The sequence below is a fragment of the Macaca fascicularis genome, chromosome 10 (genome assembly GCF_037993035.2).
Source record: "Macaca fascicularis isolate 582-1 chromosome 10, T2T-MFA8v1.1".
Lineage (NCBI taxonomy): Eukaryota > Metazoa > Chordata > Mammalia > Primates > Cercopithecidae > Macaca > Macaca fascicularis.
The window spans coordinates 22420584-22439382 of NC_088384.1; the positions used below are offsets into that span (position 1 = coordinate 22420584).

The 18799-nt window shown below is 46.7% G+C and overlaps 1 protein-coding gene across 18 annotated transcripts in view; it reads right to left on the reverse strand.

Moving 5' to 3' along the window:
- Nucleotides 1–18799, reverse strand: part of EMID1 (EMI domain containing 1) — a 53530-nt gene that overhangs the window by 7014 nt on the left and 27717 nt on the right. For 15 of the 18 annotated variants that reach the window (XR_006690073.3, XM_074004089.1, XM_074004090.1 and 12 more), the window contains one exon: nt 9736–9780. The exons of the other annotated variants lie outside the window; for them this stretch is intronic. Coding sequence is in view for 14 of the 15 variants with exons in the window: in XM_074004089.1 (XP_073860190.1) it covers nt 9736–9780 (45 nt within the window). In the remaining variant the exon portion in view is untranslated. The remainder of the gene's footprint in view (nt 1–9735; nt 9781–18799) is intronic. 18 annotated transcript variants of the gene reach the window in all.

Sequence of the window (18799 nt, forward strand, 5' to 3'; positions counted from 1 at the left end):
TGACAACACTCCATACTCCCTCATTCCTTCCTCTTTCCTAGTCCAGAAACAAAGCTATTTCCAGAATGTAGATCTCTCAATTCCAGCAGCATGCCAGGATGACTAATAGAACTATCCCAGCCCTGATGACATCTGGAAATCTCTCTTGGTGTCCTTTACTCAGTACAGATAAGTGAAGGGATGGACAATATGTATAATTGTATAATTACAAGCCAACCCTTTAAGGTTGTTGCTTCTCACAAAACCATCGGAACAACTGAGAAGTCTCTCAATATGTCCAACATGAGCCTGCTCGCTGGGGCCGACCCTTGTGATCCAGCTGTCCTGTCCACATCACATGGATTGGGCGACCCTCAGGCTGCTGAATGGCCATTTCAGCCTGGGGGTCCCAGGGTCACCACGGGCTGCATGCCAAAGTAATCCCCCTTTGAGTATTGCAGGGGCAGGATCTAAAAATGAATGACCTTCACTGGGCACAGTGGCTTACACGTGTAATTTCAGTGCTTTGGGAGACCAAAGTGGCAGGATCACTCAAGGCTAAGAGTTTGAGACCAGTCTGGGGACATAGCAAGACCCCATATCTACAAAAAATTAAAAAATTTGGGTGGGCACGGTGGCTGTCATGTAATCCCAGCACCTAGTGACACTTTGGGAGGCCAAGGTGGGTGTATCACTTGAGGTCAGGAGTTCTAGTGCAGCCTGGCCAACATGGTGAAACCCCATCTCCACTAAAAATACAAAAATTAGCTGAGCATGGTGGCGTGCACCTATAGTCCCAGCTACTTGGGAGGCTGAGGCAGGAGAATCACTTGAACCCAGGAGGCAGAGGTTGCAGTGAGCTGAGATCACACCACTGTACTCCAGCCTGGGTGACGGAGGGAGTATCCATCTCAAAAAAAAAAAAAAAAAAAAAAAAGAAAGAAAGAAAAAATATTAGTTGGGTGTGGTGGCGCACACCTGTACTTCTAGCTACTGTGGAGGCTGAGGTGGGAGGTTCACTTGAGCACAAGAGTTTGAGGCTACAGTGAGCTATGATTGTGCCACTGCACTCCAGGATAGGTGACAGAGCAAGATCATGTCTCAAAAAAAGCTGGGGTGCCTGGCATGGTGGCTCACACCTTAATTCTGACACTTTAAGAAGCCAAGGTGGGAGGATCACTTGAGCCCAGCCAGGGCAACATAGTGAGACCCCATCTCAAAAAAAAAAAAAAAAAAAAAAAAAAAAGGCCCAATACAGTGGCTCATGTCTGTAATCCCAGCACTCTGGGAGGCTGAGGTGGGTGGACTGCTTGAGCTCAGGAGTTACAGACCAGCCTAGCCAACATGGCGAAATCCCATCTCTACTAAAAATACAAAAATTAGCCAGGCATGGTGGTGTGTGCCTGTAGTCCCGGCTACTTGGGAGGCTGAGGTGGGAGGACTGATGCCCAGGAGGCTGAGGCTGCATTGGGCCGAGATTGTACCACTGCACTCTGGCCAGGGCGACAGAAACCCTGTCTTAAAAAAAGAAAAAATTAAAAAATTAGCCAGGCGTGGTGGTGTGTACTTGTAATTCCAGTACTTTGGGAGGCTGAGGTGGGAGGGTGGCTTGGGCCCCTGAGGCGGAGGCTGCAGTGAGCCATGATCACGCCACTGTACTCCAGCCTGGGCAACACAGCAAGACCCTATCTCAAAAAATAAAAAATAAAAAAAAGATGATCTTAGCCGGGCACGGTGGCTCAAGCCTGTAATCCCAGCACTTTGGGAGGCCGAGACGGGCGGATCACAAGGTCAGGAGATCGAGACCATTCTGGCTAACACGGTGAAACCCCGTCTCTACTAAAAAATACAAAAAACTAGCCGGGCGAGGTGGCGGGCGCCTGTGGTCCCAGCTACTCCAGAGGCTGAGGCAGGAGAATGGCGTAAACCCGGGAGGCGGAGCTTGCTGTGAGCTGAGATCCGGCCACTGCACTCCAGCCTGGGCGACAGAGCCAGACTCAGTCTCAAAAAAAAAAAAAAAAAAAAAAAAGATGATCTTAAAAAATTCCAGGCTGAGCACGATGGCTCACGCCTGTAATCCCAGCACTTTGGGAGGCCGAGGCGGATAGATCACCTGAGGTCAGGAGTTCAAGACCAGCTTGGCCAACGTGGAAAAACCCTGTCTCTACTAAAAAAAAATATATACATATATACACACACACACACACGTATATATGTATGTGTATATATACGTATATATATGTGTATACATATATACACACACGCAAAAATTAGCTGGGTGTGGTGGCACATGCCTGTAATCCCAGCTACTCAGGAAGCTGACGCAGGAGAATTGCTTGAACCCAGGAGGCGGAGGTTGCGGTGAGCAGAGATCATGCCATTGCACTCCAGCCTGGGCAACAGAGCAAGACTCTATCTCAAAGGAAAAAAAAAAAAGATGAAAAAAATACTCCATTAGGCCATTCCCGGCATGGACAATGGGACAAGCTGACATGAGCCTCCTAACGAGGTACAATAAAAGGCACCACAAGTGCCCCTGCCAAGAGTATTTAGCCTACATCTCATCATGAAGAAACAATCAGACAAATTTAAATTGTGGGACATTCACACAAAGACAAAGTCAAGAGAAGATGAAAAAGGCAGGAGGCCTGTTTCAAAAGAGACTAGAAATGTGGCAACCAAACGCAATGTGTGAAAACCTTGATTAGATTTTAGATTTGACTGATTGATTGATTGAGACAAGGTCTTGCTCTGTTGCCCAGGCTGGAGTGCAGTGGTGTGATCATGGCTCACTGTAGCCTTAACTTTCAGGACTCAGATGATCTTCCTGTCTCAGTCTCCCAAGTAGCTGGGACTACAGGTGTGTGCCACCACACCCAGCTAATTGGAAAAAAATATATATATTTTTTTGTAGAGACAGGTGTCTCCCTATGTTGCCCAAAATGGTCTCAAACTCTTGGGCTCAAAAGAGCCTCCTACCTTGGCTTTCCAAAGTGCTGGGATTATAGGCATGAGCCACCTTGCCCAGCCAGATCTTGGACTTTGAAAAAAAAAGAGCTTTAAAAGGCATTTTGGGGGCCAGGTGTGGTGGCTCACACCTGTAATCCCAGCACTTTGGGAGGCTGAGGCAGGCGGATCACCTGAGATCAGGAGTTTGAGATCAGCCTGGCCAACATGGTGAAACATCGTCTCTACTAAAAATACAAACATTAGCCGGGCATGGTGGCAGGCACCTGCAATCCCAGCTACATGGGAGGCTGAGACAGAAGAATCGCTTGAACCCAGGAGTCAGAGGTTGCAGAGAGCAGAGATTGTGCCATTGCACTCCAGCCTGGGCGACAAGAGTGAAACTCAGTGTCATAAATAAATAAATAAATAAGTAAGTAAATAAATAAAGGTATTTTGGGGGTCAGGCATGGTGGTTTACGCCTGTAATCCCAGCACTTTGGGAGGCTGAGATGGGTGGATCACCTAAGGTTAGGAGTTCGAGATCAGCCTGGCCAACATGGGGAAACCCTGTCTTTACTAAAAATACTAAAATTAGCCGGGCATGGTGGCACACGCCTGTAATCCCAGTTACTCAGGAGTTGGAGGTAGGAAAATGGCTTGAACCTGCGAGGCGGAGGTTGTAGTGAGCTGAGATCATGCCACTGCACTCCAGCCTGGGTGACAGAGACTCCATCTCAAAAAAAAAAAAAAAAAAAAAAAAAGGCATCCGGGGACAAGTGGTAAAATTTACAGGTAAGTCACATATTAAATGGCATCATTTTGCTAAATCAATGTTAGCTTTCTTAAGTATGACGATGGTATTGTGGTTATGTGGGAGAATGTTCATGTTCATTCACGGTGCACGCTGCAATGTTAGGGGAAACGTGGCTGGGTTTTGCAGCTTACTTTTAAATGAATTTGAAAAAAAGATCTATAAATATATAAGAGAGAATGACAGAACAATTGTGGCTCAATACAGTCATATGTCACGTAATGATGTTTCAGTCAGTGATGGATCGCATATCTCCATGGTGGTCTCATAAGATTATAATGGAGCCGAAAAATTCCCATTGCCTAATATTTACTATATTTTACCTATTTACTTATTTATTTTTCAGAGTCTTGCTGTGTCGCCCAGGCTGGAGTGCAGTGGCATGATCTCATCTTACTGCAGCCTCAACTTCCCCGGCTCAAGCGATCCTCCCACCTTAGCCTCCCAAGTACCTGGGACCACAGGCACATGCCATCACACTCAGCTAATTTTTTTATTTGTACAGACAAGGTCTCACTACATTGCCTAGGTTGGTCTGGAACTCCTGGGCTCAAGTGATCCTCCTGCCTTGACCTCCCAAAGTGCTGGGATTATAGGTGTGAGCCACTGCACCTGGCCATATGCTATACTTTAAATTGTTATTATAGAGTGTACTCCTTCTACTTATTTAAAAAACAGTTAACTGTGAAACAGCCTCAGGCAGGTTCTTCAGGAGGTATTCCAGGAAAAGGCATTGTTATCACAGGAGATGACAGCTCCACGTGTGTTACTGCCCAGAAGACCTTCCAGTGGGAGAAGAGGTGGACATGGAGACAGTGATATTGATGATCCTGATCTTGTGTAGGCCTAGGCTAATGTGTGTGTTTATGTCTTAGTTTTAGCAAAAACATTTAAAAAGTCAAAAATAAAAAATAAAAAAAAGGCCAGGCACGGTGGCTCATGCCTATAATTCTAGCACTTTGGGAGGCTGAGGCGGGCAGATCACTTGAAGTCAGGAGTTTGAGACCAGCCTGGCCAGCCCACATGGTGAAACCCCATCTCTACTAAAAATACAAAAAATTAGCTGGGCGTGGTGGCTCATGCTTGTAATTCCCGCTACCCAGGAGGCTGAGGCAAGAGAATCGCTTGAACCTGGGAGATGGAGGTTGCAGTGAGCTGAAATCAACCATTGCACTCCAGCCTGGGCGAAAGAGGAAGACTGTCCCAAAAAAACCCAAAAACCTTTTTTTTTTTTTTTTTTTTTTTTTGAGACGGAGTCTCGCTCTGTCACCCAGGCTGGAGTGCAGTGGCCAGATCTCAGCTCACAGCAAGCTCCGCCTCCCGGGTTTACGCCATTCTCCTGCCTCAGCCTCCCGAGTAGCTGGGACTACAGGCGCCCGCCACCACGCCCAGCTAGTTTTTTGTATTTTTTAGTAGAGACGGGGTTTCACCGTGTTAGCCAGGATGGTCTCGATCTCCTGACCTTGTGATCCGCCCGTCTCGGCCTTCCAAAGTGCTGGGATTACAGGCTTGAGCCACCGCGCCCGGCCCCAAAAACCTTTTATAGTGTATTTTTACTATACCTTTTCTATGTTTAGATACACAAATAATACTTACGATTGTGTTGCAGTTGCCTGTAATATTTAGCATAGTAACATGCTGTTTAGGTTTGTAGCCTGGGAGCAATTGGCTACACCACACAGATGAGGTGTGCCGCAGGCTATCCCATCCAGGTTTGTGTACGTATATTGTATGATGCTCATGCCACAACGAAATCATCTCATGACATATTTCCCAGAACATATCCCCATTATTAAGTGGCACATGGCTGTAACAATAATTGGTCCATCTACAGGAAGGGCAGAATGACATTCATTGTACCAACTTTTCTGTATATCAAAATGCAAAATGGCTGGGTTCAGTGGTTCACACCTGTAATCCCAGCACTTTGGGAGGCCGAGGTGGATGGATCACATGAGGCCAGGAGTTCAAGACCAGCCTGGCCAACATGGTACAACCCCATCTCTACTAAATATACAAAAATTAGCCAGGAGTGGCTACAGAGTCCCAACTACTCAGGTGGCTGAAGCATGAGAATTGCTTGAACCCAGGAGGCAGAGGCTGCAGTGAGCTGAGATCGAGCTGTTGCACTCCAGCCTGGGTGATAGAGAGAGACTCTGTCTCAATAAAAAAGGAAAAAAAATAAAATAAAAATAAAAAAATAAAAATACTGGGGAGGCCAGGTGCAGTGGCTCACACCTGTAATCCCAACACTGTGGGAGGCTGAGGTAGGAGGATCACTTGAGGCCAGGAGTTTGAGACCAGCCTGGGAAACACAGTGAGATCTTGTCTGTATTTTTTTAAAACATAAAAATAAAAAGAAAAATCTGGGCATAAGTGTTTTTAAAATCCATTGTTTGGAACTCCCTCAGACAGATGGCCTGATGTTTGCATTGATGACAAGCCAGTCTCCTCCAGCCTGGCCTGCCCTCTGCACTTCAGATCTAAGTGTCTGGGCCTGCTGGACGCCCCTACTTGGCTGTAACACAGACTCCTCTCGTTGGTTCACAGACAAAACTCAGCCTGCTTGCTTCTCCTGGTTCTCTTTTGCTATTTGAAGTCTCCCTTGACTCCTCACTCCCTTTTGCAGCCAAACCAGCACACAAGTGTCTTTTTGCTCCATCGATGGCTGTCTGTCCTCACTGGCTCCCACCCCCTGCCCGGCTCAGACTCTCACCAGGATGACCACAACAGCTCCCTACCTACTGTCTTCTGCTTTTCCCATCCATTCGCCAAGGCAACCGGGGGGATTTTTGCAAATAAATAAAAAAAAACCTGACCACATCATTCCCCTGCTTCTCGAGCCTTCAATGCCTCCCCACTGCCCTAGAACAAAGCCCAAATTCCTGAATGTGGCCTCCTACCTTTGGCCTCTGTTCCACTCTCTGCCTGTCACAATGCCACTCCAAGTATTTTCAGCTCCTCAAATATCCAAGGCTCCCTCTTGCCACAGGGGCTATGCACCTGTTGTACCCCCGCCTCTGCCTGGACACCCCGTGCCTGGTTAATGCACCTTTCAGGCTTCACCTGGCTCCTCCGGGAGGATGCTAAAGTGTGAAGTGTTTATAAAGTTGACAGTCCTGTAGCTGCTGATTATAGGTCTTTTTCACCCCACCTCACTGTCACCACCCTGAGGGTGGGGACTGTGTCTGAATTGCATCTGTGTCCACAGTGCCCAGCCCCAGGTCTGGTGCCCATGGAGGAGATGCTTGGGGAATGGTAGCTGGTTCTCTGGACCTAGGAGCTTAAAAGTCAGGGCTCCAGTTCCCGCTCTGCCAAGGATTCTCTCTGCAGACTCGGGCCTCAGTTTCCCTGTCTGAATAAGGGGTAAGAGCTTCAATCCAGGTGGGCAGGCCCAGAGTAGTCATTCCAGTTCCTGCAGTGCACGATCATGACCACCAGGCGTCACTGCCGGGCCACAGCCAGAATGCCCGTCTGCACGCTGCACTAAGGGAGTTGGTTGGTGAAGTGTACATAGGAGCCCTCCGGGACCTTGCCAGCACTGAACCTCATTCCCACCTGTCCCCAACAGAGCTGTTCCCCCAGCCCCCAAAGCCTCATGCAACCCCCAGCCCAGCAGGTCCCCTCCCAGGCAAGCAGCAAGCAGGGGCAGAAATGCAGGTAGAAGAGGGGCAGGAAGGTGGGTGGGCAGGGGCCCTGCTACCTCTTGTGGGGAGCCCACAGGTGGTTCTGGGTTCAAGGACTGGTCTAGGGTGGCCAGGGCATCTTGCCGGGGGTTCTCATGAAGGGAAGGGACTGCCCAATCTCTCCCATCCCTCCTGGGCTGGGTGGTAAATGTGTTCTCAGACCAATGGCCTCTGGGAGAGGCCAGCAAGTAGCCTAGGGGAGGCAGAGGGTCAGGCACGCATGGGTCTACCTGACCCCAGCTCAGCTCATGCCCATACTGGCAGTTTTAAGAGGCTCTGGAGCTACGGAGGATGGGCATGGGGTAGGAGGAGATTCAGGGCAGCAGGGGCCAGGAGAGGCTAACTGGAGAGGTAGCAGGTCCCCAGAAGTCATAGGCAGCACAGGGGAAGACTCGTGCAGGGTAGGGGGCTCCCACGGCTGTATCCATCACTGACCCCACAATCAAGAACTGAGAGGGCAAGGCAGGCACGGGGTGCCACCCACATCCTCACTAACTTGTGACTGCCAGGAAGTAGGGTGTCCCATCCAGACTGCATGTGGAGGGGGAGTCACAATACCACCCCCCAAAAAGAGCTTCCTAGTTGTCTCTCTCTTCTGAAGGAGTGCCTGCCTCCACTCTGTCCATTTTCTAGATGTCTCCCCTGTCAGTGATGGCTTCCAGATGCCTGTGTCATGGGGCTTTTGGGTACGGTGTGTTTTAGGGTCCTCATCTTTCTCCCACTTCTCTTGGGTGAGTAGATTTCTAGGTCCTGACCCGAAAATCCCTTCCCTGAAATGATCTCCAATGATTGTGAAGGTTTCTACTTTCTTTTCTTTTCTTTTTTTTCTTTTTTCTTTTTTTTTTTTTTGAGACGGAGTCTCGCTCTGTCGCCCAGGCTGGAGTGTAGTGGCCGGATCTCAGCTCACTGCAAGCTCCGCCTCCCGGGTTCACGCCATTCTCCGGCCTCAGCCTCCCGAGTAGCTGGGACTACAGGCGCCCGCCACCTCGCCCGGCTAGTTTTTTGTATTTCTTAATAGAGACGGGGTTTCACCGTGTTAGCCAGGATGGTTTCGATCTCCTGACCTCGTGATCCGCCCGTCTCGGCCTCCCAAAGTGCTGGGATTACAGGCTTGAGCCACTGCGCCCGGCCTCTTTTTTTTTTTTTTTTTGAGACAGAGTCTCTCTCTGTCGCCCAGGCCAGAGTGCAGTGGCACGATCTCAGCTCACTGCAACCTCTGCCTCCTGGGTTCAAGTGATTCCCCTGCCTCAGCCTCCTGAATAGCTAGGACTACAGGTGCTCACCACCACGTCCAGCTAATTTTTGTATTTTTAGCCCAAAACTTTTAGGCTGATTTTGTATTTTGTATTTTTGTATTTTTTTTTTGTATTTTAGAGATGGGGGTTTTGCCACATTGGCCAGGCTGGTCTCGAACTCCTGACCTCAAGTGATCCACCTGCCTCGGCCTCCCAGAGTACTGGGATTACAGGCATGAGCCACCGCACCCCGGACGATTGTGAAGGTTTCTAGGACCCCACATTAATCATGAGATTTTGGGGTATGTGGTTTCTAGTTCCCCCTTCTTGTCCCCCTTCTCATTTACTCTGTCTCCTGTATATGTGAGAGTTTCTAGGCTTCTCTTCTCATCCATCATGGGTCTCCTATGTATGTGATGGTGTCTAGGACCTTGTGTAAACTATAGGTCCTTTAAGTATAGAGAAGTCTAGGTCACCTGGCCTCATTAACCACGTTAAACGTGTACATAGCAGTTTCGAGGAGTCTCTTCACAGGCTTTGTGCATTTCCAATGTGTATGGTGGTATCTAGTTCCCCATCCCTTTTACCACGTGGCTCCCATGTACCTCGTCATTTCTAGGCCCCTTTCCTAGGTCCCCTATCCCATGCTCCTGTGTAGATATTGTCTTCGTTCTTCCCTTTGTTCTGCAGACAAGGGAGCAAGCCAAGCCATTGCTGGGAAGGGGCTATGGAGGCAGGGGATGCAGTCTAGCCTGGGTCAGCCCAATCCACCCAGGAGGAACAGGCAGAGCCACCCTGGCCTGGAAAGGCCACAGAGGGAAGGTGGAGACAGGGACAGAGACTGAGACAGAAGGCATGGGGTCTGCTGATGGGGCTGGCCCTGCCCGGTTGGGAGCAACAAGATAGGGGAGGGAGTTGAGGCTGAGAATTGCCAAGGCTTCTGCCTGGGAGACCAGGCTGTAGTGGGGATGTGGATGGGGTGCTCCCACTCCCAGGGCCTCCTGGGGAGGGAATACTCTCTTGAGCACCTAGGGCTGAGAAGGCAGGAAGAGGCCAATGCCAGACCAGAGCTTACCCAGTGGCTCTTCTCACCAGGGTCTCCCTTGGGGCCAGGTTCCCCCTACAAGGGGAGAAAGAGATAGCAGCAGTGAGGAAGGGAAGGAGACAGAAAGGGAGGGGAAAAAAAAGAGGGAGGAAAAAGAGAGGGGAGAGGGAGAAAAACTTAGTGAAACAGACAGAAAGTAGCTCGTATTGGATACAAAGCAAAAACGAACTTCTTAGAAACTGGAGAATATTCAACCCTTAAAATAAGGGAATAGCACTGGGTAAAATCCATATACTTACACCTTTTCCTTAGAGGGTGCACCCCAGCCCTATCAGCCTGGCAAAACAGAGCTTAAGCAGAAAGTTTCAGTTTTATTGGCCTGAGGAGTCAGAGGTTGAGGTTGCCAGAGAAGCAAGCAATTGATGAGAAATACTGGGAAGCAGGGAGCCACAAGTGCGGGAACTAAATCTGTGTAAATGTTCCTTTCTAACACTTGGATGGTCCCTGGATTGCCCTATCACAGGACAACACTCTAAGGAGCCCAGTGGGGGAGAACCAACAGATTGGTAGAACTGACTAAAATTGCCAAAAATTGCCCACCATGTAGGAGACAGAGTTTTGAGTTCAAGTCCAACCAAGTTAGAGGTGCTTGTGAACACCTAAAGCTTTCCAATGAAACTCCAGAACCGCCATGGCTTAGGAATAAAGACTCTATCTCAGGATTAAGGGATTTTTCCTAGGACTAAGAGCAAAACCAGAGATTCTCTCTGATAAAGCCTACAAGTTAGCCTCTAAAAGAGCAAGATGACCCATCAATAATTTAACTGTTCTAGAATAAAACTCAATACTCTTCAGGAGATGCTAACAGAATTTAAAGTCTTTTCAACATATTACCTCCTTTGTCCAGTGTGCAACAAAAAATTACTAGACATGAAGACACAGGAAAATGTGACGCATATTGAAGAGAAAAATCAGCCAATAGAAATAGATCCACAGTCAACCTAGATGTTAGAATTAGCAAAGGAGTTTAAAATATCTATGATTAACATGTTAAATAATCTACTGAAATTGATATCATGGGTGATAAGATGGAGAATTTTAGGAGAGATATATACATTGTAAAAAAGAATCAAATGGAAATCCTGGAAGTGAAAATGATAATACTGGAAATAAAAAATTATCAGATGAAATTAATATCAGATTGGACGCAACAGAAGAAGTAAACAATCAACTTGTACGTAGGCCAATGGAATAATTTAAACTAAAGTACAGAGACAGCCTGTAGTCCTAGCACTTTGGGAGGCCAAGGTGGGAGGACAGCTTGAGACCAGGACTTTGGGGCCAACCTGAGCAACATAACAAGACCCATCTCTACTTTAAAATGAAAAAACAAAAACCAAACAAAAAACCAAGCCAGGTGTGGTGGTGGGCACCTGTAGTCCCAGCTACTCAGGAGGCTGAGGTGGGAGGATTGCTTGAGCCCAGGAGCTCAAGACTGCAGTGAGCTGTGATCACGCCATTGCACTCCAGCCTGGGTGACACAGCAAGACCCTATCTCAAAAAAGTAAAATAAAGAAATATAAAGCACAGAGAGACAAAGATTTTTTTGAAAACGAACAGAACTTCAGTGACTCCTGGGAGAAAATCAGTGGCGTTCCAGAAGGACAGACTGGAGGGCAGAAACGGAAAAAAATGTTTGAGGAAATGTTGACCCTTTTTTTTTTTTTTTTCCAAATTTGATTTAAAAACAAAACAAAACAGACTTCTGGGTTCCAACCCGGCATGTAAAGAGCTTAGAAGTTGTTGGTCAGGTGCAGTGGCTCACGCCTGTAATCCTAGCACTTCGGGAGGCCGAGGCAGGTGGATCGTCTGAGGTCAGGAGTTTGAGACCAGCCTGACCAATATGGTGAAATCCCGTCTCTACTAAAAATATGAAAATTAGCCAGGCGTGGTGGCACGTGCCTGTAGTCCCAGCTCCTCTGGAAGCTGAGGCAGGAGAATCGCTTGAACCCGCGAGGCAGGGGTTGCAGTGAGCCGAGATCGTACCATTGCACTCCAGCCTGGGGGACAAGGGCGAGAGTCATCTCAAAAAAAGAAAGACCTTCGAAGTTGTCATTCCATCTTAATAACAAGTAGAAAGTTGAAAAAACTGAAAAATCAACGGCTCTTCTTAGATCTGTTGGAGAAATGAGGCCACAGGCAAACCACTGCCCCCAAAGCTGGAGAGGCAAATCCAGACCATCACAGCTTACTAAAGCAGAAACCCACAAGCACAAACCTCCAGAGGAACCAGGGCCAGGAGAGGAAAACCTAAACTGTAATTGATGAACTTCTAGAGGCTCCGTGTAGACAGGTCTTAGGGTTAAAAACTCCAGGGGGACCCAGTCATAGGCCCACATCCCTCCTTTGGTGAGTTTTACCTCAAGGAGCTCTACAAGGCCCTCACAGTGAATATCAGAGAAAAATGCCTTGTCCTTCCAGCAGGGGGAGGAGAGGAGGCACCATTTTGAAATAGACCAAAGCATTCTCTTCTGAACAAAGCCTACCTCAGGAGAAACTACTTTACCAGATCCTAACCTGTTGGGATGATCGGACCCAACACCAGCTCATGGGGGCAATAAAGTCCTGCAGAGTCAAAGGAATGGGAAGACAGTTTGAGAGAGAAAGTGGGTCCAGGGGGCCAACACAAGTATGGAGGCTGTGAAGGCCCTGAGCTCTGGGAGCCCACGCTATTTATTGGTGATCAAACAAAGAAACAGGTGGTGAGGATGCAGGGGTTGAGAGAAAGCAATGCATCAAGCACATGATTTACAGCTGTGACAGTTTAGCATTTTCTTTGAAGCATATGGAACATGTTCTGCTACTTAAGGTAATGGGAGTGCTAGAAGCAAGAAGCCAGCAAATCTAGACACATTCCAGAGGCCACGAGGGGTTTTATGCCCTGAGCCCTGGATTCCATCCAAGTCACGAGGGGTTTTATGCCCTGGGCTTAGACTATGGTGCGGCAGGGTAGCTTTCCACCCTTTAGCACGGAGTTTGGTGTTCCAAAGGCCACAAGGGGTTCTTGACCCTGGACCCCAGACATGTTCCAAGGCTCTTTTATGTTATGTCAGACATGCAAGCCCCGCCTCAGCTTCTTTCCCAAAACTCAGCTTTCCTCCCAACACTAACCACTCTGGAGGAGGTGAAATGCCCACTTCCAGCTCCCTCTAGTTTCCATGTGAAGGAAGGGAAATATCCAACTCTAACCCCCTCTAGACAACCTGTCCCACTTAAGAGGAAAAACAACCCCCAAACAAAAACAAAACAAAACAAAACAACAACAACTGAGACACACTGGTGAAGTTCACAGTCCAAGGGCACAAGCTCATCTAAAGACTGAGATCTAGGCTGGGCACAGTGGCTCATACCTACGGTCCTAGCACCTTGGGAGGCCAAGGTGGGTGGACTGCCTGAGCTCAGGAGTTCAAGACCAGCCTGGCCAACATGGTGAAACCTCAACTCTACTAATATACAAAAAAATTAGCCGGGTGTGGTGGTGGGCACCTGTAGTCCCAGCTGCTTGGGAGGTTGATGCATGAGAATCGCTTGAACCCAGGAGGCGGAGGTTGCAGTGAGCCAAGATCGAGCCACTGCACTCCAGTGCCTGGGAGACAGAGTGAGACTCCGTCTCAAAAAAAAAAAAGACTGAGATCTAATCATAGGACTCCAGAACACTTCCCTTCCCCCATACCTTCTCACTACATTACTAAAGGCCTATCTACTGCAGTTCTTTTGAATAGTACATTATGTCTACCTTCCAGTGAAAAATTACAAGGCACACTAAAAGGCAAAAACACAGTTTGAAGAGATTCAACAAACATCAGAACCAGCATCAGATATGGCAGAAATGTTCAGATTATCAGGCCAGGAATTTTAAAAATCTACGATTAACATGCTAAGGGAATTAATGGAAAAAGTAGACAACCTACAAGAAGAGATGGAGTATAAGCAGAAAGATGGAAATTCTAAGAAAGGCCTGGGTGTGGTGGCTCATGCCTGTAATCCCAACACTTTGGGAGGCTGAGGCGGGTAGACTGCTTAAACTCAGGAGTTTGAGACCAGCCTGGGTGACATGGTAAAACCCTGCCTCTACATTAAAAAAAATAAAAATAAAAAAGAGAAAAAAAAAGATATTCTAAGAAATAATTAAAAATAAGTGGTAGAGATAAAAAGCACTGTAACAGAAATAAAGAATGCCTTTGATGGGCTTATTAGTGGACTGGACATGGCTGAGGAAAGAATCTCTAAGCCTGATGATATGACAATGGAAACTTTCAAAACTGAAATGCAAAGAGAAAAAAGGCTGAAATAATAGAACAGAATACCAAGAACTCTGGAACAACTACAAAAGACGTAAATATGCATAATGGAATGCCAGAAGGAGAAAAGAGAAAGAAACACAAGCAATATTTAAAGTAATAATGACAGAATTCTCCCCCCAAAAAATGTCAGACACCAAAACCACAGATCTAGGAAGATTAAGGAACACCATATAGGATAAATGCCACAAAATGACACATACGCATATCATATCCAAACTTCAGAAAATCAGGCTGGGTGCAGTGGCTCACACCTGTAATCCCAGCACTTTGGGAGACCAAGGCAAGAGGATCACTAGAGGCCAGAAAGACCAGCCTGGGCAACATAGTGAGACCTTGCTTCTAAAATTAAAAAAAAAAAAAAAAAAAAATGGTCGGGCGTGGTGGCTCATGCCTGTAATCCCAGCATTTTGGGAGGCTGAGGTGGGTGGATCACCTGAGGTCAGGAGTTAGAGACCAGGCTGGCTAACATGGTGAAATGCTCTCTCTACTAAAAATACAAAAAATTAGCCAGGCGTGGTGGCAGGTGCCTGTAATCTCAGCTACTTGGGAGGCTGAGGCAGGAGAATTGCTTGAACCCAGGAAGCGGAGGTTGCAGTGAGCCAAGATCACGCCATTGCACTCCAGCCTGGGGGACAAGAGTGAGACTTTGTCTCAAAAAAAAAAAAAAAATATTAGCCAGGTGTGGCACGTGCCAGTAGTCCCAGCTACTCGAGAGGTGGAGGCGGGAGGATCCCTTGAACTCAGAAGGCTGGGTGACAGAGTGAGACCCTGTCTCAATAACAATAATAGTTTTTTAAAACACTTCAGAGAATCAAAGATAAAAAATACTGAAGAGAAAACAGAAGGAAAAAATATCTTTCTTGCAGAGGAGCAACAATAAGAATTACATCCAACTGTGCAGAAACCATGCAAGCAAGAGAGTGGAGAGTAATACACAAAGCATTGAGAGGACAAAAACACATCAACCTAGAAATCTTTTTTTTTTTTTTTTTTTTTTTTTTTGAGACGGAGTCTCGCTCTGTCGCCCAGGCTGGAGTGCAGTGGCACCATCTCGGCTCACTGCAAGCTCCGCCTCCCGGGTCCACGCCATTCTCCTGCCTCAGCCTCCCGAGTAGCTGGGACTACAGGCGCCCGCCACCTCGCCCGGCTAGTTTTTCGTAGTTTTTAGTAGAGACGGGGTTTCACCGGGTTAGCCAGGATGGTCTCCATCTCCTGACCTCGTGATCCGCCTGTCTCGGCCTCCCAAAGTGCTGGGATTACAGGCGTGAGCCACTGCGCCCGGCCTCAACCTAGAAATCTTTACCCTGAAAAATTATTCTTCATAAATGAAAGGGAAATGAAGACTCTCAGACAAACAAAAACTGAGGGAATTTTTGTCACTAGATCTGCCTTGTAGGAAACATTAAAAGAAGTTCTTCAGCAGAGTGCTTATTTTATTTTACGGAATGAAGTGTTGCCCAATTCTAGAATCACAAATAAAGCCAACTGGGAAAAAATAAAAGGAGTTCTTCAGAGAGGACAAAAATTATATGTCAGAAACTCAGATTTTACATAAAGGAAGGAGGAGCAAAGCCGGGCATAGTGGCTCACGCCTGTAACCCCAGCACTCTGGGAGGCTGAGCTGGGTGGATCACCTGAGGTCGGGAGTTCGAGACCAGTCTGGCCAACATGGTGAAACCCTGTCTCTAATAAAAATACAAAAATTAGCCAGGCAGGGTGGCGGGTGCCTGTAGTCCCAGCTATTCGGGAGGCTGAGGCAAGAGAATTGCTTGAACCCGGGAGGCAGAGGTTGCAGTAGCAGAGATTGCACCACTGCACTACAGCCTGGGTGAGACAGCAAGACTCCATCTCAAAAGAAAATAAATAAATAAAGCCAAAAAAAGAAAAAAAAAAGAGAAAAAAAGAAGAAAGAAAAAGTGTGGCAGACAAAAATAGGAACAAAGAACAAGGACAACAAATAGAAAATAGTAGCCGGGCATGGTGGCTCACACCTGTAATTCCAGCACTTTGGGATGCCAAGGCTGGTGGATCACAAGGTTAGGAGTTAAACACCAGTCTGGTCAAGAGGGTGAACCCCATCTCTACTAAAAACACAAAAATTAGCCGGGTGTAGTGGCAGGCACTTGTAGTCCCAGCTACTCAGGAGGCTGACGCAGAAGAATTGCTTGAACCCGGGAGGCGGAGTTTGCAGTGAGCCGAGATCAAGCCACTGGACTCCAGCCTGGGTGACAGAGCAAGACTCTGCCTCAAAAAATAAAAAAGATAAAAGCAAATAGTAATATGATAGCTATTAACCCAACTATATAAATAATCACTTCATTTATTTAGTTATTTTTTATTTTACTGATTGATTTATTTTTTTGAGATGGAGCCTCACTCTGTCGCTCAGGCTAGAGTGCAGTGGCGGGATCTCGGCTCACTGCAACCTCCATCTCCCAGGTTCAAGCGATTTTCCCGTCTCAGCCTCCTGAGTAGCTGGGATTACAGGAGTGCACCACCATACCTGGCTAATTTTTGTGTTTTTAGCAGAGACGGGGTTTCATCATGTTGGCCAGGCTGGTCTCGGACTCCTGACCTCAGGTGATCCACCTGCCTCTGCCTCCCAAAGTGCTGGGATTACAGATGTGAGCCAGTATGCACAGACTATTTAGTTATTTTTTAGAGGCAAGGTCTGGTTCTGTCATTCAGGCTGAAATGCAGTAAAGCAATGATAACTGTCACCTTCAACTCCTGGGCTCAAGCAATCCTCCCAGCTCAGCCTCTCAGGTAGCTGAATCTACAGATGCACACTACCACATCCAGCCAGTTTTAAAATTTGTTTTATAGAAACAGGGTCTCATTTTATTGCCCACTCTGGTCTCAAACTCCTGATTTCAAGTGATCCTCCTGCCTTGCCTCCTGAAGTGCTGGAATTACAAGTGTGGGCCACTATGCTGGGCCTCAATAATCACTTTAAATGTCAATGGCCTAAATACAGCAATTAAAAGATGAGGATTGTTAGAATGGACCAAAAAACAAGACCCAACTATATGTTGTCTACAAGAAACTGACTTTAAATATAACCACAAAACAGGTTAAATGTAAAGGAATGGAAGTTAACTGGGCATGATGGTACATGCCTGTGGTCCCAGCTACTCAGGAGGCTGAGGTGTGAGGATTGCCTGAGCCAGGGAAGTTGAGGCTACAGTGAGTGATGATTGCACCACTGCACTCCAACCTAGGTGACAGAGAAAGACCCTGTATCAAAAAAGAAAAAAAACAAAAAAAGGAAAGGGATGGAGAAAGATATAGCATGCTAACTCTAATCAAAAGAAAGCAAGAATAGCTTTAATTCTAGAAAGAGAATTAATTTTAGAAAGAGAAGATTTTAAGTCAGGCACGATGGCGCACACCTGTAGTCCCAGATACTTGGGATGCTGAGGCAGGAGGATCACTTAAGGCACTTCATTCACTATGTGCCCAGGAGTTTGAGTCCAGCCTGGGCACACAGGGAAACCCTGTTTCTATAAAAGAAAAAAGGAATAAAAAAGTACTCAATCCAAAAGAAGACAAGAAAAGAGAAGGGAAAAAAGAAACACAAAACAGAAGGAGTAAATAGAACATAAACAGCAAGATGGTTAACTTAAACAGAACCATATCAATTAATTAATCAATTATACATATCATTAAATATAAATTAACTAAACAGTCAAACTGTTTTTAAACAGCAAGACCCAAGTCATATGATGCATTTCTTTTTTTTTTGAGACAAACTCTCGCTCTTATTGCTCAGGCTGGAGTGCAATGGCACAATCTCAGCTCACTGCAACCTCTGCCTCCCAGGTTCAAGTGATTCTCCTGCCTCAGCCTCCTGAGTAGCTGGGATTACAGGTGCCTACCACCATACCAGGCTAATTTTTGTATATTTAGTAGAGATGGGGTTTTACCATGTTGACCAGGCTGGTCTTGAACTTCTGACCTAGGTGATCCACCCGCCTCGGCCTCCCAAATTGCTGGGATTATAGGTGTGAGCCACAGTGCCTGGCCCACACTTTCTTACATTTAAGAAAATTTATATACATATTTTGGAGACAGGGTTTTGTCATGTTGCCCAGGCTGGTCTTGAACTCCTGAGCTCAAGCGATTCACCTGCCTTGGCCTCCCAAAGTGCTGGGATTACAGGTGTGAGTCACCACACCCGGCCATGATGCACTTTAAATATAAAGTTACAGGTTGAAAGAAAAAGGATAAAAAAAGATATAACATGCAAATGCCAAGCATAAGAAAGCTGGTGTGCTATTAAAAGCACACAAAGAAGATTCAAGACAAGTATTATCAGAGATAAAGATATTAATTTCATAAAGGTAAAATGACCAAGGAGACATTAAAAAACTAAATGTGAATGCACCTAATAACAAAGACCCAAAATACATAAAAATTGACCATATTAAAGAGAGAAATGAACAGATCTACAATCAGAATTGGAGAGATAGAGTGTAAATGAAATACAGAGTCAAAGAGACAGACATGCAGAGGGAAAGAGAGAGATACAAGAAACAGAGAGCCAGAGTGAGAGAGCCAGAGGCAGCCTGATCCAAAGAGGACAATGAGTCTCAGAGACAGGGAGCATCTGAGAATAAATGACAAAACAGGGAGGATCAGAAGTTCTGGTTGCAGGGGATGGAGTCAGAGGAAGAATCTGGGACTATGGGATCCTGCAGGGATGATTGCAGGACAGACAGCAACACTTA